At 32.2% G+C, this 22,425-nt stretch overlaps 3 protein-coding genes and 1 pseudogene across 3 annotated transcripts; 3 read left to right on the top strand and 1 right to left on the bottom strand.

The window, feature by feature from the left end:
* Positions 1-289: 289 nt before the first annotated feature.
* LOC113872372 (histone H2A variant 1-like) lies at positions 290-1,291 on the top strand. The gene is made up of 2 exons (XM_027509880.1): positions 290-404; positions 979-1,291. Exons 1-2 carry the CDS (start codon positions 291-293, stop codon positions 1,273-1,275), a joined length of 411 nt encoding a protein of 136 aa, XP_027365681.1. The 5' UTR covers position 290; the 3' UTR covers positions 1,276-1,291.
* Positions 1,292-4,505: 3,214 nt separating this feature from the next.
* Positions 4,506-6,041, top strand: LOC113873501 (annotated as a pseudogene).
* A 1,101-nt stretch (positions 6,042-7,142) lies between these two features.
* On the top strand, positions 7,143-13,697 carry LOC113873652 (beta-carotene isomerase D27, chloroplastic-like). Its single transcript, XM_027511868.1, has 8 exons — positions 7,143-7,347; positions 7,424-7,563; positions 7,981-8,076; positions 9,747-9,808; positions 10,739-10,845; positions 12,444-12,536; positions 12,978-13,037; positions 13,661-13,697. The coding sequence occupies exons 1-7, from the start codon at positions 7,143-7,145 to the stop codon at positions 13,016-13,018; spliced, it is 744 nt and encodes a 247-aa protein (XP_027367669.1). The 3' UTR covers positions 13,019-13,037; positions 13,661-13,697.
* Positions 13,698-19,027: 5,330 nt separating this feature from the next.
* On the bottom strand, positions 19,028-22,206 carry LOC113872367 (protein LONGIFOLIA 1). The gene is made up of 4 exons (XM_027509872.1): positions 21,929-22,206; positions 20,667-21,857; positions 20,345-20,537; positions 19,028-19,828 (listed from the first exon to the last, which is right to left on the bottom strand). The coding sequence occupies exons 1-4, from the start codon at positions 22,076-22,078 to the stop codon at positions 19,245-19,247; spliced, it is 2,118 nt and encodes a 705-aa protein (XP_027365673.1). The 5' UTR covers positions 22,079-22,206; the 3' UTR covers positions 19,028-19,244.
* Positions 22,207-22,425: the final 219 nt, after the last annotated feature.

Here is a 22,425-nt window from a genome sequence, read left to right as displayed (position 1 = left end):
TTCAAGTTTTCAACAACTCTCTATCACTCACAGGTACCTCTCTGTTATAGATGATTCTGTCGATGGAGTCTCTTCTTTGCAAACAACAAACATGTCGCCAGTTTTTTTTTTTTTCACAGTTTGGAACAAAAATTCTATTATTTTGTCACTGGGCAGATTGTTCCAAATATATATATTTGACATACTTCTGCTTATTGTTTCATATATTTCAGTAAAATGTTTTAATAATATTTTTTTCCCCGTTTCTTCTATTTCTCTAAAAACAATTGGTTGGAATTTGTAGGTAAGCAATGGCGGGGAAAGGAGGTAAGGGGCTTCTTGCAGCAAAAACCACCGCAGCTAACAAGGACAAAGAGAAGGACAAGAAAAGACCTATTTCTCGTTCTTCCCGTGCTGGAATCCAGGTATTGTTTTTCTTGAAAACAAATGCTATCTCATGTTGTCCCAAACACAATTTAACTAGAAAGTAAAAATGTTTTCTTGTTTGGGTAGCGAAGATTTTTTCCATGAGTTACTTGTTTTCTGTTTAACATATTTTTTAACTGAATTATTGATTTGTTGTACTTTTTAGGCAGTTCTTTTTGTATGATTTGGAATTGGTATACAAATGTTTTCTCCACATTCAAGGTTTACTACTAGAGTTTTTTTTATAAATAATTCTGAAATATACTTTTTTTATTTTATTTTGTGTGCGCTTGTATATGAAAAACAATTATATATTTTCAGTACTTTGCAATTAGATTTGCAATTCGAATGAGCCATTTTCTCTATCTCTCTCTTTATAAAAAAACTGTTTTATTAATTTTATATCTAACAATATCAATTTAGGCATTTATATATAATAAATTTTATAAAAGCAAAATATATTAATTATACCTGATATATGTACCTGCAATAAACATATTTTAAAACAAAGTTTTATTATTATAAGGTTTGCTAATTTTTATTTTTATTTTTTTTGTTTTTTGTGGTATATAGTTTCCTGTGGGCCGTATCCATAGGCAGCTTAAACAAAGGGTTCAGGCGAATGGACGTGTTGGAGCCACTGCTGCTGTGTACTTGGCTTCCATTCATGAGTACCTGACAGCAGAAGTTCTTGAATTGGCTGGGAATGCAAGCAAGGATCTGAAGGTGAAGAGGATAACACCAAGGCATTTGCAGCTGGCTATCCGCGGAGATGAGGAGCTTGACACCCTTATTAAAGGGACTATTGCTGGTGGTGGTGTCATCCCTCATATTCACAAGTCTTTGATCAACAAAACCTCCAAGGAATAAGCTTAACCATCATCATTTCATTTTGCTGTTTACTCAAACTGAGTTGTGTTTATTGTTAATTCATCACAGTAGGCTAGTATGATTTCTTAGACAGTTTATTTACAACTGAGATGTTAGTGTGTAAATGGGGTTGCTAGACAATGCTTTCTTTTAGCTGTTTTAATTGGTCTGTCAACGCTGTTCGATTTCTAGACAATGCTTTCTTTTAGATACAACCCGTGATCTGTGATTTATCTCGATGTTTTCATTTAATATTTGCAATTGCTTGGTTACTGGCTGATTAGGGTATATAGACTTGGACACGAAGATGAAAAATAAAGGAAATAAATGATAGATTGCCGACTGATGTCTTTGTAATGTAAAAAGTTTAAGAACTAATATATACTTTAGCATATGATGGATTTGTCCTTGAAATTCAGGTAATTTTACAGTGCCTTAATAAAGATGCTAACTATAAAAAATATTGTTCATACTGAGGTGTTTTATTAGTGAACAAGATAGTTCCCACTAATTATCTGACTATTGTTCATACTAGATCCAGATATTTTGTTGTTAAAAAGCAGAAGGGTGTCATTTTTTGGGAGTAAAAATTTTTGAGGGAGGAGATGGCGATCAATTTCAAGTCAGAGAGCACTTAGAAAAACTTAAATTTATCTTAGTCTAATTTGAGGCTACTTTATTCTATTTGACTGAGTCTGAGGTCTTAGAATTGAAGGTGTGCTTGTTAATTTTGCTTTTGAATATTAACGATAACATTTATTGGTATTTTATACTATAATACAAATTTTATAGAAAATATTTATTGCAATACTTATATATCTATTATTACTTTAAATTTTTTGAAAAATTAAATACGAAATATTTTTATATTGATATAGTTATATGAAAAGAATATTTTAAATAAAATCACTTAAAAGGAATGATAAGAAATATATGGATGCAGCAATAGGTACAAATATATGGTAAAGATTCTCTTGTTATTCAAAAACTGATGTTTTGCCAACATGGAAAAGCGTCGTGCTTCTATCTCTTCATTCTTCAAGAGATTTTATTCGGAATGGCTAAATATGATCCAAAAAGACCTACAACAGAGACATTTTTTGGTGGGACATGAAAGACAGATAATTAACAGTGATCTCTGTTCTCTGAATTATGCAAAGCAACACTTACCTTCGAACCAGATTTGTTGCGGGGCCTATGAGGTGAAAAACAACCCTAGTAATAGCCGAAGTTTTGCTGAAGATTCGGCAAGAGATGGTCGATTTCGGGTGTAGGAATAATGTGATCTATTTAAGTGCAGGAACTAATCGTAAATTAGTGAAAAATAATTTGAAGATTAGAGTAATTATTTATCCTTTGTTATTAGCTCAATTTGTGAAAATAAAGAGACATTGAATAAGAGGGTTTAATTTCAGTACTTTCTAATACTTAATTTCCACTTCCCTTTTCTTAGTTCTCACTCATTTTTCCAACTCTATTAGGATGTAGGGGTCACTCTAATCTAAGAGATCTTTCCACCAAAATCACCAAAATCATAAAGTGGATTTTGACTTACAAAACAGAGTGGCTATTAAGTCAACAATAATATATCTTACACGGTGAGAATAAAAATGGAGTTAAATTTTTAACTGCATATGAATAATATTTTATTAAGAGAGATAAATTTTTATTTCGGTGATCTGTATATTTTAAAAAGAATTAACATTCAACAGTAAGCTAGAAGAGATCTTTCGTAAAAAAATAAATATTAGTTATGTAATTTGTTTCGAAGCTTTGAAAGGGGTGTTTTAATTCTGTAATTTATTTGCAAGTACAAATTTATCCTAGCGTATTTTCTACAGCACAGCATCTAATTTAGGTAACTAAGCATTACGTATTGGCAAAGGGGATGTACAATTGTTTTTGTGATAGTATGTTCCAAAGTTTAAGTGAAGGAAAAATTATCCTATTCCAAGGTTAGAGAAACACATGAGTTTTAACTACGACTTAAGATCATGTTACAAACAGCTAAACTCTCACGTTAATTTTTGAAATATGTAATTTAGCTAAATTTAATTTTTAAAATTTGAAATTTAAAACTTAAAACTTTAGTTCTAAAATTAGTACTCGTAATAATTTATCATTGACATAAAACAATGTCGTTTTAAAATTTATAAAAAATAGTTCATTTTCATTTATAACTTTTAATATTTTCAAGCAATAAAGTTTTTTATTATCTTCTATTTTTCTGTCTTCTTCGTTTCTTTAGTTAGTAATGTAATAGACCGTCAAATGTAGTAATGATGAAACTAACCTTTCTAATAAATTTGAGAAAAATTATAACAATTTCTCACTTATTATCCTAAAAAAGTTCTAGATTGTAAAAGAATCATTGTAAGAGAATATAAAAGTTTCACAAGTAATAACTTTTGGAATATTAGGAGAATCAAAAAATACTAAAGTGACATATTTAAGATCCCTTCATTGAATTGATTACAATTGGTTCTACATTTATAAATTTTAAACTTGAATTTGGTGGTTCAATTGAGAAAACTCAAGATAAAAGACTTTTATAGTGTAAATATCATTACATCATTCTTATAAGAAAAAAGAAAACATCATAGAATAAGACAGAGCAAAAGATGAAGAGGGACTTTGTTGTTCAAAAATATTAAAATTAGTGAAAAAATAAACTATTTTTGACATATTATAAAATAAAGTCATTTTGTACCAAAAATGAATTGTCACGTGTCACTTAATGTAACATGTCATCATTCTGTTAAGTAAGTAGCGATTGCTAATTCTAGGGACTAAAAATTCATTGAAAATTTAAAAAATTAATATAAACAGTACTGCATATTTTGGGAATTAAATTAAAAGTTTACTCTTAGAATAACTTATACAGTAGAAACTCTCTAAATTAATAATGTAACATTATTAATTTAAAGAGTTATTAATTTATCGATAAATTAATAATTATTAATTTAAAGAGTTTTTAAGTAATTATACTGTACATACCAAACAAAAAGGAAAATTAATCTATGTCTCTTAGAATTACGTTGCAGCGAACCTTGAGACTCAACGTACAGTAAATTAGTAACTACACTACATATGCATTGGAAATCAATAATGACTTTTGAAGTACAGTAAATGTAAACAAGAGGAACAAATGTGTTTAATGTATTTTTAAGCAAGTTTGACATATATAAATTACATGAATGTGTTAGAGTATTCAAACCATATCTCACAAGATGGCTTCTCATCTAAAAGGTGTTGCAAAATCAACTATGTCAGATCAAATACGTAAGGAGTTGTGTGAGTATAAGAGAGATAATCCTGCAAGCAAACAAAAAGACTTGCAGAGATGGCTTGAGGGAAAATTTCAGTTGAAAGTTAGTCAAGGAAGAATATCAAACACACTTAAGCGGTCAGATGACTATCTCTTTGCTAAAATAAAAAAGGGAAGAGCAGAAATCAAAAGACACAAACCAGCAAAATATTCTGACATGGAGAAGGTTGTTTATGAGTGGTTTCTCCAGCATCAAGAACGTGTGAATATCACAGGAGAATTAATTTTGCAGAAGGCAAGAAATACAATGAAACTCGTGTACCCTCATGATGATTCAGATTTTAACTTCTCTATAGGATGGCTTGGGAAATTCAAGCACTGACATGGCATAAAGTCATTTCATCGTTTTGGCGAGAGTGGGTCTGTTGATATACAAGACATGGAGCAGAAATTGGTATCGATTCGGGAGAAAATTGATCAGTTCCCTATGAAAGATGTTTTCAATATGGATGAAACTGAGTTGTTTTATAGGCTACAAGCTGATTATTCACTGGCAACAAAACAACTTGAAGGAAGAAAACAAGATAAAGAAAGGCTGACGGTAGTTATTTGTTGCAATGAAGATGGCTCTGAAAAAATCCCTCTATGGATTATTGGGAAATATGCAAAGCCTCGTTACTTCAAGAATGTCAATATGAATAGCTTGAATTGTCAGTATCGAGCTAACAAAAAAGCATGGATGACTAATGTGCTTTTTGATGAATATGTTCGTTCATTTGACCAAATGATGCATGGTAGAAGAGTTCTACTTGTGGTGGATAATTGTCCAGCACATCCAAGAAATATTGAAGGGTTAAGAAACGTTGAGTTGTTCTTCTTGCCACCCAACATGACATCAAAGATTCAACCTTGTGATGTTGGGATAATAAGAGCTTTCAAGATGCATTACCGTAGAAGATTTTACCGCAAAATATTGGAAGGGTATGAGGTGGGACAATCTGATCCAGGGAAGATAAATGTCCTTGATGCTATCAATTTGGCAATCCCAGCTTGGACGATAGATGTTCGAAAAGAAACAATAGCGAATTGCTTTCGACATTGTAAAATTCGTTCAGATAGTGACGTTGCAAGAAATTTGGATGAATCCACTTTTGATGAAGAAACTCAAGACCTCGAGACTATGATCAATCAATATGGCTATCGTAATAAGATGGATATCGACAATCTAATGTACTACCTAGGTGAAAATGAAGCATGTTCGGAGGTTCAGAGTTTAGAAGATATTGTGGGTACTATCATTGAGAACAATGCAGAGGATGACGACGAAGATGATACAGTGTCTTTGGAGCCTGTTACGCGAAAGGAAGCACTTATGGCGTCGAACACTTTTCACAACTTTATGATACAATACAAAAATACAACACCTGAGCTATTGGATGCAATAAGAAAAGTTAGAGATGAGTTCCAAATAGACTTGAACTTTACAGACAACTATTGAATCATATTTCAATAGAGTGTAATATATTTTTTTCAGTTTCTATGAATTATTAATTTATGATTTTCTTGGGACCGAAAATTATAAAGGGATCTCCCGAAAAATTATTATCTTATTATTTTATCGAGTTTTTCAATTTTTTATATTGGCCCAAGTCGGGACCGGATAAATTTATTATTTTAGAGAGTTTATTAATTTATCGAGTATTAATTTAAAGAGTTTCTACTGTATACTTGTTTCACCTAAAATTAAACACAACTTAAGTAATATATAGAAATAAACAATATTAAAATTATTATCTATTTTTAGAGTTAAGTAAAAAAAAAAAAGAGTTCTAATATTATCTAATATTAAAGAAGATGAATAGTATATAAGTGATATTGTTTTAAAGTTTTACATAAATATAGTTACCTAACATTATTGTGATTTGTAGATGCTCACTCGATAAATCTAAATATACCTATCGATACTCTAATCCAACACATCTTAAGTAATGAACTTAAATCTATGATATAATATTTAATCATCAACCAATTTTCATTTATTAAAAATTTTGTATTAAATTAATCTTTATTAGTATAGTTATTTTTAATAAAAATTAAAATATTAATATAAATATTATCAATTTATATTAACAATTATATAATATATTATATTCTAATTTTTCACGTGAGTACAAGAATACACAAATAAATTTTATTCAAAGAAATAAAATATCACACTGTTCAATGTATTAACAAGTTTAGATGTTACAATTATCAATAATAAAATTACCATTTCTTAATTTTTTAACACATGTCTTTAGGTCCATATTAAATAAATTATATTATATTAATCAATAATTTTATCAAACTAAAATATTAATATATTATTAAATATTAGTATAATATATCTTATGAAAAATGTTGAAATTTATATTAATAATTTAATTTTCATTGAGAAAAGGATAAACTAATAAAAATATTTGTAATGATCGACATTTTTTATGAATGAGAATTATTTTAGTGAGAAGATGCTTTACATGCTTTGTTGTTATATAATAAGCTCCTCTCATCCCTCCATTCCGTGCTTATTTCCCTCACACCAAACTCTTAATACTCACAAATGGATGCAAAAATGGTTGCACAGTGCAAAAGTTCAACACTAAGTTTAGCTCGTTGGAAACCAAAACACCCTTCTGTGGTTGGAATGCTAGCAAGGCCTCTGGACGACAATGCAAGAGGAACAGGAAAAAGTAATGCGTACGAAGATAACTTGTTTGATCACATAGCTATAAACCGTTTATCAAAATCTTTTCAAGCGGCAACAGGTTCCTTCCTTGTATCCCTTAACATGATTCATCTCAATGAGATTTGTACTTTTTTTTATAAAAAAATTTGAATCAGGTTTCAGAAATAGTAGAAGTGGGTATGAGAGTCTGGTAGAAGCAACTACCGTGGCTTCACAAAAGTTTAGTCCCATTCAACAACATCAACTTGCCATTGAAGCACTTGATAGAGCCTTCCCAAAGCCAATGCTTTTGTTGGTGAGTTCTTTTGTGCTTTGATTTGATGTTCTTCTATTCCTTTCTTAATTTCTCTCATGGTGTCTTAATTTGTCATTGACTACCTCCCACTTGCATTTGTAATTGGCATTATACAAGTACAGAAAAATCAAACGTAGCATAATTCTTCCAATTTAAGAATATTGCTAGTTTTGTGCTACCTATTTCCAATCTCTGGGAATTTAAACTTAGTTATTAGCAATTTACCCAGTTCTTGCTTAATTGCTTAATTCATATTTACTGTCTTCTTTGCATATATTTATTTTATTAGTTTATGAAATAAAGTTGTTTCTAGCCAAAACGTTTTAATCCTCTTTTTTTAAGCTTTATTCTTATTTTCAAAGCTTGAGCCTAATAATTGTTATCTATGACTATGTTGTTATGCATGACCAACGACAGATAAGGACACTGCTACCACCATCATCTAGATTCGCAAGGAAATGGTATGCCATCTTCACAACTTTGCTCTTCGTCTGGTTAGTCGGGCCCTTAGAGGTAAACAATCGAGACTATGTTTCATGACAAGTAATCTCTTAGTTATTCATAGAAGTTCATTGATAATTATAGATTAGAATAAATCTTCTTCAATATTGATAGAGAGGGACGTTCATATTACTTATGTGGATTTTAACAATTTTCAGTCAATAATAAAAAACTTAATGCATAAAAGGTTGAGAATTTACTTATTTCAAGAAAAATTTTGACAAAATTTATTTTATTTAACTTTCATGAGATTGATTTTTTTAATATTTAATCGCTGAATTATAAATTTTCAATAATTAAGTTTTGTGTTAAAAATTCATAATTTTCAATAAAATTAACTAAAGATGGCAAAATGTGTTACCTAAACTAAATTGGGCCAGCTGGATTTAAGCTTCATGTTTTAGTAGGTCAAGTAAAACAAATTTACCTCTTATTTGAACCTTAAAATATGCAGCCTAAATTCATATTTGCACTTAAATAAATTGAGCTAACCTAAATCAGATCAAGAAAAAATCTATGTGAATCAAATTAAAAAAACTCTAAACTAACTCAAGCCTACAATTTAAAATTAAAGCCCAATATTATAGATCCATTTGAATTGACTCAGTCATTTTAACCCATTTTGTTAACTGCATTTATAAATATTTGATTTGTCTAAAATTTTAATATATAATTATTAGGATAAATTTATGATTTACTTGAAAAAATTATATTTTATATTAAATCATTTACTGCAGAAGATATCAAAAGCTACAAAGAACTTAATTCTCATAAGCTATTTTTCGTTTGTTTGAATAAGTTTTTTCAAAACACTCATCAAAACAATACCATTTCAACTTATGTCAAAAAATGTTATGGTCAAATTTATAATAAAAGACAGGGATGGTCAACATTCTATTTTTAAAGTGAGTTGACCCACTTAATTTTTTTTAAAAATTTAATATATAATTACATTTTAACTTAAATAATAAATAATTTTTTTAATATTAACTTTTAATATTTGTCAAATTTATATATGTAAAATTTTTAAAATAAAAAATTAATTTTTTAAAATTATATATAATTATTATTTTAAAATATTTAACTTCACGAGTTACTTTCACCAAAACCATTTTAAAATATGAGTTAAACAGATTGATAAGTTTAAAATCCTCAACTTATTTTAACAAATTTCATTAGTTAAGGAAGTCAATCCAATAAGTTAAACTTGTATTGTAAACTTTAGTATAAAAGTATATTTAAAAGAGTTTTTAGATAATTTATAAAAATAACTTATAACTTTTATAAAAATTACTTGGATGTCATGTTCCGCTATAAACTAATAAAAAAAATAGCATTTTTATAGTAAAACCAGTTGACCCTGCCTTCCACTAGCAATAAGATTGAAATTTAAGGGATCCACGTGTTGGTGTTGGTGGTGATTAGTCTACTTAGTCTCCATTTATGTTGACTCAAACAAAGAATTACATTGAAAAGGAATACAATACTTGAAATGGCTGTTGTAATTGGATTTGGGTACTCACAAAATATAATTACTTAGCAAAGTTTATGGAACATCTGAATAAGAAATGCAACTCCAAAATATATTTGAAAAGTGACAAAATGATACTTCAACAACTGTCTATTTCAGTATTTGTTCATTAATCTAAAAGGATTAACCTCATTGGTTTCACCATGTAAAGGTCAGAGAATCGGAGGTCAACGGGAGAAGAGAAAAAAATGTAGTCCACATAAAAAAATGCAGGTAATTAGTTTATAGCTTTCATTTCTATTTAATTTGAACATTTTATCTTTGAACAGAGATTTGTCCTCAATTCATCAACCTAAAGACATACTGAACAATTTGCTCCAATTATGCTCACATCCCATTCTCTATTGACATTATGACAAACATGATCTCCATCCAAGTCATTGCCAACACCAAAATCATGCCAATCATATCCATCATTCTAATGATGTCACCCAAACAATCTTCCACTCCCCCACTTTGAATATTTTAAACAATAGTTAACAAGTCTTTCTTTTTTACTTTGTTTTCATTTATGTCAAATTAAAAGATGAAAAATATATAAAAACCACCTTTACTATTAAATAGTGCTGAAATCATATATGTCTTAAATAAACTTAAGCTATGATAAAAAACTGTCTTCATTGTTAATAATACATATATTTTTTTATTTTACGAAAATAAATTAAAAAAATAATACTTTTGAAATTAACTAAGAAATTGTAAAAATAAAGTATTTCAATTAAGACACATGCATTATCTTTGTATTTTTTTAATTTGATATATCATGTGTCAAATTTTAAAACTTAAAATCAAAGTAAGATAAACTAAATTAAAACAGTTGTATTTGAAAGGAGTAAAAATATTAAACAATTAAAACACAAGATATGATATGTTCAACTTTTAAACTCAATCAAAATTCAATTTAGAATTGATTAATCGTTTGTTTAAATTTTAAAGTTTAGATTTTTTTAATATCATATGGTACATGAAGCTTTAAAATTTAAGTAGAGCTAACTAAATTTATAAATAATAATATTTGAGTGGAATAAAAATAAAAAAAATGAGATATTTAATAAAAGAAAAGCAACGACTTAATATGAAAAAACGTATAATTCCTTAAAAAAAATAATTCAAATTTATAATATAAATATAATTTATATGCAGGTTCTTAGAAGAGACAAACTGTGTAGGAATGTGTATCAATCTTTGCAAAATCCCATCTCAGTGTTATATAAAGGATTCCCTGGGTATGCCAGTGAACATGGTCCCGAGTAAGTATCCTCAGTAGCAATTTTCATGAGCACGTATCTATCAGGCACAGTACTACTTTTACTCATACCAATTTTGTTTACTTTTGATTTTGAAGAATAAATCTTCAAATTAGTCGCTGAAAGATCCACTGAATATCAAATTGGTCTTATAAATATTTTGAACATCAACTTGGTCTCTTTGATGCATAATAAAATAGAATGCGATGAAAAGTAATATACTGTTTGAACATTTTTATGATAGAATTAAAAAAAAAAGAGACCATTTTCATTTTATACTTTAAATTGGAGAAAAGAAAAAGGAGTATTAGGTAAAATGGAATAAAATGCATTTCTTTAAGTTTTATTTCATCTTATTTTAAACAATTTCTTTTGGTCTAGACCTATTTTAAACAATTTAAATAGTAAAACTATTATTATATTTTTATTTTTATTCAATTTCATCTTTTTCAACAATTGAAGCAAAGTCATAATATTTAAATTAAATATAAGTTTAACAGTCAAATTGAAGATTGTTTTACCCTATTAATGACTAAATAATAAAAATTCTTAAAGAAATTACTTAACATGTCATGTATCTTCTGTGAACATTTGAACATTTAATCTTTAATTAAATTAGATGGCCTTTTCTAAAGCACAAACTTCTTTTTGATATTAGTATGACCTACTTCGAAAGACTTAATATAATAGAATGCTAAATACCTTTAAGATATTAGTTAAAAAACTGAAAATTAATTTTTTTTTATTAAAAGTAATACTTAAGCACTTTAATCACAATTTTTACTGTATTTTTTATTAATTAATTATTTAACTAATATTTCGAATATACTCATTAACAGGATCTATAATAAAAAAGGAGGGCGGAAAAAAATAAAAAAATTAAAAGAACTTTCTGAAGTTGGTAAAATTGTGACTTCGTGACACATAAATAAAAGCTCCATTATTCTTAATATATATTTTACAACATTACCTTTTTTTATTATCTTATTCTATATTTTCTCTATTTTTAATCTCTTTCATGATTATATAAATTTTTACACAAATATATTGTATATTTTTTTTCGAAAACTAAATGGGAAAAGGTCGATGCTCCGGCCTCATAGTATATATATTATCGAATGATTTTTATATAAACTATCAAATAGCACTTACAAATTAAAAGAATTATAAAATTAAGTATTACAATAATACACAATACACAAATAAAGAAAAATGAATACGTATGCTTAAATTTGTTTAAGAAATAACAATTCTAAAAGTTCTAATTAGAATAAGGAGGAAAAGACAAATCTTAAAAAAAATATTTGATACACATTTGCATGTTTTTCATAAAGTAATTGATACCTAGCTCCAAGAATGTAGCCCTACTTTTATACTTCATAATTTAGTTTTCCTGACACGACATCATATTTCACACCACAAAAATGAGTTTCAGTTCACCAAAGGCATTGAAATATTTCATCATGAGGACAGAATCAGCATCATCAACAGTAAATAAGCGAAATTCCCTACAATTAAAGATTGACTAAAGCTCGTTAATCAACCTAAAAAGTTAAATGGATATAGAATTTTTACTGTCACTTTTATCTTTTGATTTGCAGATTTTGATGACATGAGTTGTGAGATGATATTTGGCCAAGATCCCCCGGAATCAAGTGATGATCCAGCTCTCAAGCAACCATGCTATAAACTATGTAATATATTTTTATTATCAGATTGTTATTACATGTCCGTCTAATTTAAATCAAATAAAATTAAACTTGAGTAAATATAATTAGAAATACATGAATGAATTAATTTAAACCACGTATATCTATTAAAATGTGTATGCTTCATTAAAAAATATATATGGGAATTGATTTTTTAATTTAAAAGCAAGCAAACCTTACATTATTTTAGACGCCAACTCCTAGACTTCAAAAGCTAGCAAACACTGAAAAATGAAGAGAAAATGCCTACACATTATTGCACATGCTTATAGGACAAGTTATTGGAAGACAAACACTACTGGATTTGATTGCACTGTACAAAGTTACGCAGTTATTTAAGAATCTTCAAAAATAATGTAAAAGGTAATAACTTATTCCATAGAATACAGTGTAATTAACTAAATTGTCTATTCATGTACCATGCAGGCAAGGCCAAAAAAAGCCATGGAACGAATTGCCTCAGTTAATGCTGCAGCTGTGCAAAGAGTAATTCCAGAAAACATCCATTCTATACTAAACATTGTAGTAGTTAAATGAATTTACTTTGTTTCTGCTGAAAAGGGAGATAAAGGGTATTCATTTGCTAAAATCCGATACGAATTAGTAAGGACAACTGCCCTATGAATGAAAAAGAAGCATCTATTTGGGCCAGAAAATATCAGAAAAATCGCCCAAGAGTTTGATTTGATTTTTTTTTATCTTTAATTACAAAACTGTCATCTTACTTTTATTCTGTATTTTATTTTTAAATATTTGTATAAAAAATTAAAAATGATTTTTTCTGCTTTTACTATTTTTTATAAATCCTTAAAAATAAAAAAAATAGATAAAAATAATATGACAACTTAGTAATTAAAAGTACAAATAAGATATAAAAGCAAACAATAAATTTTAAACAAAATATTCTCTAAAGAACTCCTAATTTTCATTTCTATTTCATAACGGGATTAAGTGATTCTTTTTTTCAAACTGGAGTCTTGAAAAATTCATGGTTATATATTATGAGGACTGAATTGCGAAATGACATCATAAGTGACCTTTGTTTCATGCAAAACCAAAGTAGTTTTCATTTTTGGGTGAGAAGTGTTTTGACTGAAGATTTCTTGTAGGCTTTCAGGTCAGCAAGGAAGAAACAAGAGAACCCCACCTATCTCGTGTGCTGACAAAGCTGAGACTCATCATCCTTCGTTTTTATCTCATTAGGAAAACAGCTAAGTGGTCCAATGCACTTCAAACCAATAAGATATCATCTGAAAGTAGATTTCCATCATTTCAGTAGTTTGAAAGTTATTAAGGCGCTCAAGTATGTAGAAGCAGAGTAAGTGGACAAAGGAATATTTATATGGTAGTGTTTTAATGCCACCCCCTCTCCCTCCATCATATATTATCGTATGAAAAATGTTTTTTAACTATTAGATGTGACATTTTTAGGTAATTTTTTACATTTGGAGTGTACTTTTGATATGTATATGTAATAAAAAGTTAAAAATAAGAATATTTGATATCATTTTAATAATTTTTTGAGTATTCAAATACAAAATTAACTATTGTATGAAACGATGAATTGAGTAAACTATTAAATCAATTTTTAAAACTATAATCACTAATTATTTTAGTTCTTAAAAATTATTAATATATATAATTCTTAAAATTAGTAAGTGTTATTTATTGTAATCCTTGGCGTAAAATGTTGTAAATTTGATACTAACTTTAGCTTGAGAAACCTCATCGTTGCCCTCTCTAACCCCAATGCCTTGTTAAGTTTAAGGAAATGAATTAAAATGATGGGAGAAAAAACCATTTTTTCTCAATGAAAAAGATTTTTGTCTCATTATATTTCCTTTGTTTTAAACCGAACGTGAGAATTATATCAAAACCTATGTATTCTTCCTTCTCATTTTCTCCAACTAAAACAACATGCAAAACATACGAAAGTGACAATGATTACAATGCTGGTAGTGGGCACATTCCTGGAAAATACAATGTACCAGATACACTTAGGTGAAGTGCACCTCGAATACTAATGTTGTGTCTAACAAGTGTCTTGAATCAGAGTGATGGGATTGGCATCTCTAATATGATTCCCATATGCAAAGTGGTAGTCCTTAACCCACTGACATCGCAAGGCACAAGACAAGACCCTCTAATGATTTCATAAATTACCAAACCAGTTCAACCAACGCTCCATAGTGTACGAAGTAATGAAGTTGTCTCCTATACTTTCCATTGTTGATTTGCTAAGGATAAGAAGAAAGACCAAACTATTACTTTTCCATTTTGCATTCCTTCCTACTTCCTAGTTCCTGTCCCCTCAAATTGTCAAGTCTCAAAGAAATGCACCTAAAAGATACCCCAAAAAACGGAAAGTTGCAACTTGCAAGCAAGAGAGAGTCAATGACGTTAAAAAAAAAAGAACTAGTTTTTTTTCAGACAATATTAACTACAACTCTAATTAAGCAATAAAAAATGACCAAAAAAAAAAGCATCCTCACCAATATTTCTAATGTAATTTTTAATAAATAATTATATTTACTAATTAAACCAATATCTTAAGGAACACTAAGTAATAAGTTTTTATTTTACATAAAAAACTCATTTTTTTTAATAAGAAAAGGTGGAAAACCTTGGAGCCCACTAAGCCTCAGTGTTCTCATAAGCCGAAGGAGCAAGAACTGAAAATGGGCCGATGCAGCTTCAATTGACCCAAATTGACTCAGTTTACATGCAAGCCTTTTTGGTGAGCTGTTCGGCCCAATATTATCTTTAATAGCTTTCTACAGTGTTTTATTATTGTTGACAAAAAAATAAGAATTTTATTACTTCTCTGACCCAATATATATATATATATATATATATATATATATTTATTTATTTATTTATTTATTACATGTAACTTCCTATTTTCCGTTTAATGTACCTTTCCATTTCTCCATCCTCCCCCCAGAGAAAATTTTAAAGATGCCAAGTATTGTATCTCATTGATAATGGTAGGAATAGGTTACTCGAAGAATGTAAGTTGAGTCATAATTTCACTCAAATCTTATAAACCTTAATTTCTATGCACCTCACTTCATAGCGAATCTAATTGCGTTGGGTGTTTGATTTTCAATTTTTTTCATTAACATTTTAATGAAAATAAATATTTAAATGGATTCTTCGCGAATTTACAGCAAAATTTTATTGATCATTACCCACATTTCATTCTCACTCCGCTCATGTATAGTTTACGAGCAACCTGATTGATCAAATGACAATTTCATGAGATTTCTTATAATTTTTTCTTACTAAATAGTTGTGATTGAAAATCATCATAAATTATATAAGGTTCAAAATAAGATGATCTATATGTATCATTGTTACACTCAAATCTTGAAAAAGAAAGGGAGAAAAAAGACTTGATAAATCTATAATTTCTACATGAAAAGGCTTTCGGAGCATAGGCTTAAACATTTATTTTGTTATTATTATTAAGAAGCACCAAACACGATGTTGAATCCAAAATCTTCAAATTATTATGATTTCTGATGGAAAAAAATTATTAGGTTTTACATCTTTATACTTATTCCTAATTTAACTTCTATGTTTTAGTCACTTATTCACACTTGCTAGGTTCACAAGCTCGTCTAGATGGTTTCTCTCAACAACCATTTAAAAAAATCAATTTTCTAATTAATATAGTATTACTCACGATAAGAAGTCATAAATAGTAAATTTTTAATAAAATATACAAAATTTAGTATAACTAAATGCATTGATACTATTAAATGTTACAATTTTTTTAAAAAAAAACATTATACATATATTGCTAAGTAAACAAATGCCTAGCTAGCTCTTATTTCTTAAATTATTGTTTCAAATTTTTCCTTCACGTCATGGCCATTCTGCCATCCCTACCAAAAACTTTCCATTTGCACTTATGAATTGATCAAACATGAGCTTAACCATGGACGTGTACAAACTAGAAATAACAAAGCAAAGCCCGCAAGTGCTGGCTATTAATAACGATTTCACAATTGGCTAGTTCAGTGGGGATGATATGGGGACAGGACCCCCAAAGAAGGAGACAAGGCCTGAAGAAACAACAGTAACCAGTAGCCATGACAACCAACGAAGACAAGGAATGGACAGTTTTAATGAGTTCTTGAGCAGGGGCATGTGCCTCTGCTACTGCCAGTTCACGTTCATCCACTTCCCTTTCATATACAATACAAGCATGGTTATGTTTGTGCCCCTTCTGGATAACAAACGAACCACCATCTTCCCCTTGTTCAAGTGTTTAGTTTCTTTCAGTGCTAAATATGAAATTCAGAAATCAAAGTCAAGACATGAGACACACAACCTTAATCCTTGGATTTGGTTGTGGGTTGGCAAATTAAGACCGTTAGACATTAAGAGTCTCATATTTGTGGATTATTAACAAATTAAAATTAAGATGTTTAAACACGAGAATCATGAGTTTAAGGACCTGTTCTAAACTCAAATCTCACTTTCTTTGGATTTTAAATCGGACCCACATCCAAATTTTAATAAAAACCAACGTGAAGACTTGTGAAGAAGATATGGGCCAAGAGGCTTGTTAAAGAAAAAATAATAAAGAAAAGAGTAAAACGTAGAGACCCACTTAGGGAAAACAATAAAAAGGGTGTTGCTTTGGTACTAGATGCTGCTTTGGTAGCTCCCTACTTGTCACAGCCCCACCAAGACTGAACCATTGCTGCATCATAATAATAATAATAATATGCACATTTCATGGTCAAGGGCTTGCAATGCACATGACAGAATGCAGAAACGCATACGTTCAAAGTTGTACCACCTATTGCCCTATAATTGAGGGAAGAAAAAAGAAAAGGTTTGAAGGGGATCATAGCATAGCAGTATCAAGCGTGAATTATTGGATCTGCATCACGTCCTTGTTGTCATGCTACATTTGAGAACCAACGAGTGTGGTTGGGTAAAGCGTTGCTATCAAGTAGTTAATGTAACTATCCTTTAACTAATTAAGCAACTATGGCCCAGTTGCTACTCCTCCATTCAACTGTTTCTTCGTCACGTTTTCTTAAATGGATGATACATTAATTAGGATTAATTATCAATGAAAACGGAATTAAAAATACAACTATGGAGAAAGCACCACAAAGGATGATATAAATATGCATCAAATAAACATGCATTACTCAGTTTTGTATGACACATTTTTATGGATGACGACAAAGTGATATAAATATCTAACCATGCGCGATCGCAATGAAGGGGTCCTCTACTTTAACTATGTTTAATAACTCGAAATTAAAAAATAAATGATATGTAACTTAATTGATTTGAAATTTGAAAAACTAGAAAAAACAAGAAAAAAGAAGTTCATGTGATTTGAAAAGCTGCTGGTGGTGGGCATTTATGGGAGATAGAAGGGTATTTAGACACGTGGCAGATTTAGTTAACGAGGACAAGGAGTGTTGAGAAAAGAGACAGAGAGGACCCAGAGGCTTTGATACCTCCTTAGCCAGGTTTGTCATGGCATTTCCCAATCCGAAATATAGGCATGAAACCATTTTCATGGCAATCCCGAAACTGGACAAAACCAACTTAATAGCGTCATGTCCATCAGGGTAACAACATATTTTTCAATTATCGTAATCGCTTGTCAGACAAAAGTAAAGAGAGCTACTCTCATACAACCTTCAAAACTGACCCCCTAAGTCATTATTGGATTATTGCCACCTTCCGTTACTCCGTCATTTCTCTCTTTTACTGCCCATGAATTATTTTTATTGTAATTTAGATTTCTTAATTTTCAGATATCAAACAGCAGGATATGCTGAGATTTGAATCAAGATCATAGAGTTTGGCGTTATCTGCACAGCCCTGTGCAGTTCTTAATCTCACCCTTCGTTTTTTCAAATTATGTATTTGCAACTGTTGGTAAAAATTAATCACTGTCGAACTACGCTGCTTATCCTGCAGTTTAATGGATGGGGCGAGCTACTTCTGTTTAACAAGAGAATGAAATACGGTGCATGAATTTCATACAATGTGACATGACATTTCTACGTCTCCATTATGCTTTCATTTTTCTTTTTCTAAAATCTATATAGTTGAAATAATCCTAGTACCTAAATTGTAGTAACTACATAATACTTGCAAATAACAAAAGCTATTAAATGGAAGTTTACAAATTGTTCTAAAATATTAACACGTCTCCTTATACATCAACACTTCATTATCAAAGCGTGGAAACTTAAAAAGGTTCAGTAGTTGTCTAAGGACCTCTTGCTTACCCGAATTGAGGGGGAAAAACCTGTAATCTAAATCATTAGCGAGTCATAGTAACACGACCTCTCAAGTAGCAAGCCATATCCACACGTTTTATTTTGGTATGAAATTCAAGCATTTGCTGACAAATTGATGTTTAGGGTCCGTGGTAGTTTGCGATTGGCGTTTGTGTTTCTCTCGTGGTTCATTATGTATGGGATCCTCATCCTACGCATAGAGTTCTATAATATCTGATCACCCCCACCACATAAATTAACAGAAAGCCAAGGTCAGATTTGCCCTATATTTCAGGTTTCAAATTCCTGATTTCGTCATTGACAGAAAGCAAGCCAAAAGAAAAAGGGAAAGCGCGCGAAAATTTAAACAAAGCGTGCGACTCTTTCTCTGCTTTTTTGAATTTTCTTAGAGATTTGTGAATGGAATTCAAAAGACGAGCTTCCTACGAAGCGCGGATAGCTTGTTACTACATTGCGGGGAAAAGGAAGCGAGTTCTCGAATAGTTTCGCCAATGAGATCTTTAAACACGTGACGTTCAAGGTCCAACACCACATCTCCCATCTCCACCGCCCATTCCCCCCATCCACTCATCTCCTCCGCCATGTCCTTCTTCAAAACGCCACATATCACCTTAAATAAGTCCTCCGACTCCGATTCCTCCCTCTCTCGGATCCTCCGAAACTCCGACCAGATCTGCTGCCTCTGTTCGCCGCACAACACCGCCTTCCACGGCGGCAACTGTTGGTTCCGGTTCAGGATTTCCTGAAGCGTGTCGAAAATCACTCGCCTCCGCAGCGTGGAAGCCTCTGATGTGTCCTTTCCCTTCAGACACTGCTGCTTCTCCAGTAACAAGAAAATGTCGCTCTCTTCTGGCAAGTAACTACACGCACGAAGGATCTCCGACACGTAAACGAAATCACAGTCCTCCGATCCTGCCTCCTCCGATTTCCCTTCGCTGCTGCTGCACAAAGCCGCACTCCACACATCATCTTCTGACTCCGCCGCTTGATCTGTAATGCAATTTCGCCAACATTCGATTAATTTATTTCTAAATAATCAAAAGACATTCATGTATACGAGAACGGAATAAACAAATTAAAAATTGACAGATTCTTTGTGTGTGACGGTGAGTGCTCAGGAGGCGAGCTCAGTCCCACGTGATTGTACGGGTAAAAGCAGGCACCACACCGCACCGCACCGCAGTTTTGAGAACCCAACTGAGTTATGCCATGTCAACATCCTTCGTATCAAATGATTGGTCCACGTTAGTTGGGATTTTCGAAGAAGAGGACAAACTATTCACTGTATTCGTGCTTGTCTTCGGAAACCAAAATAAAAAAGGCCTATATAATATTATTCCTATTGACAATTCCCATTGAACATTAATACGTAACAACTTTGGCTATGCACAAGCAAGTCGTCACCAGAAAAGCCAGCTCCATTTCTAACCAATTAAAACGCAGGCAAAGTACAGATAAGTTTGAAAAAAAAATGAAAAAAAGTCTCGCTTTCATTAATTCACTCACCTTTGTAATCAATGCAGCGTTTGGTTATTGGGGAAGGTGAACACCACTCGTCCTTGTAAAACGACGAGTCAAGAACCGATACTGGACTCGGTTGCAACTCGTTCGCTGCAGTTATCTCTGCTATGCTGTTAAGCAGTTTATCGCACCTATCCAGCAGATCCCTCCCTTCCCTGTACTCTTCCAACTTGTACCTCTGCACCACACGCACTATTCCCATTAATAATTAGAACCAATTAATTAATTAAATAATACATATTTATTTATTGCACAAAATAAATGATGAGCAGTAACAGTTACTAGTTGCTGCTACTACACACACTACCTCTGCATCGGGATGTGAGGAGGTGCTGAAGCTGTTGTCTGAAACCGTGGACGATTCATCCTCTGCCCCACCCAAAACCTTCTCCTTCACTTTTCTCATCCTGGGCGATCCACTTGTCACGTGCTGACCCGTTCCATTCCTTCTCGCATTGACCTTCGGCGAATGAACCGGAGACACCCTTTTCGAATCAACACCACCCTCGTTACTCACTCTCCTCCTCTGCGGTTCCGCGTTAGACACCTTCCTCCGATTCGGGCTCCGAGCTTCAGTTCTTACGGTTCCCGCCCGGTCATTCCTGCGGGCATCGTTCACTGGACTTGGGGTCCGGCGAGCGCGAGGGCTAGACCGGAGTGGAGGAGGAGAATCGTTTCCGGCTCGGTTCACCGGACTTGAAGATCGGAGAGGTTTCATAACGACGATGGGAGATTGGTCGGGTTTGTTGGAATGTAAAAGCCCCTTAAGCTGCAAGGCCTCTAAGATGTGTTTGAGAGTATGGAGATCCTTAGAAGGCTCGTTAATCCCTCGCATCCTCAACCTCCTCTCGATCTCTCCGTAGATTGAAACGGTGTGTTTTGGCTCGGGGAAGAAATCGGCAGTGTCATAGAAACTCTTCTTGAGCGCTACAGTTCCCCTTTGCCTAGGATGAAGAGGAGTTCTGGGTGGTTCCGATGGATCTGCGGTTCTGCGATTGGATAACGAGTTATCGATGGCAGCATTGTAATTCTCGTGGACCACATTGGTAGGTTGAGTGTTTGGGTTCAACTGAAAAGTGTTGGAGTCGAAGAAACGACACTGCGGCAGTGGGAGTGGCAGATCTCGGGAGACTCTGGACTCGGATGCGGATCTTCGGAGCTTGATGATGGGTTGGGGATCGGAATCTGGTAAGGGCTCGAGGCCCATGAGCTTAGCGATGACGCTGGTGGAACGACGCTGTCTGTCAGCGTCGTTTTGGAGGTTGTTGGTTGGGGTGTCTCTGGGGTGAATGCTTCCTTTGGCGTCGACGATGGCTCTGCTGTCGAGAGAGAGTCTGGGAGATTCTCTGGAGAACTTCCAGGGAGACCTTGTTCCCTCCTTGAATTCCAGAACGGGGAGAGCCACCTTGGCATCAGAGTGCGGCTCTCGCGCCGGAGAAGAAGTCGAACGCGCCGGAGAGGAGACGGGTTTGTCGGGTTCCGGCGATGGATTGGATGCCTTCAAGAGAGGAGGAGGTTAGTTATAACAATAAAAGAGAAAAGGAAAATGAGAGAAGGTGAAGGCATTACCGGAGGGAGTCGTTTGGCGGAGTAGATGCGTTTTCCGGTGAGTATTTGGTGGCGATCGAAGATTTGAAGGAAGCCAGCCATGCAGCCCATTTGCTTGTGAATGTGTTTCTCCAGGTTGAGATTCTGGTCGCGTACGATTCCCGTCGTCATTTTGTATTGGGTTGGGTGTGTTAGTGTCAGTAGACTCTGTCTGTGTTTGTGGTTTGTATGGTTTGTGAAGGGTTCTCCTTCTCCATAGTCAGTTATTCGCTATAACTCATCTCATCAAAGGATGCCTTTATCTCACTCCCGCTTTTCTGGTCTATAAAACGGGTTGCCCACAATTAAACGCCAACCAAGACACCCCCCCTAATGTCCTTTTTGTCCTTTCCCTTTTTCAAAATGCCTAATCTGTCCTCCTCACACCCATATCCCCTCCGCCCCATTCAAACTAAACTATTAATCAACTCTATTTTTAAATATAATTTACAAATTATCTTAAACTAAATCTTAACTTG

Source organism: Abrus precatorius, unplaced genomic scaffold (assembly GCF_003935025.1).
Source record: "Abrus precatorius isolate BTA unplaced genomic scaffold, Abrus_2018 Scaffold7, whole genome shotgun sequence".
In the NCBI taxonomy this organism is placed as follows: domain Eukaryota; kingdom Viridiplantae; phylum Streptophyta; class Magnoliopsida; order Fabales; family Fabaceae; genus Abrus; species Abrus precatorius.
Note: the sequence above shows the minus strand (reverse complement) of the source record. Positions and strands in the feature narration are given on the sequence as shown.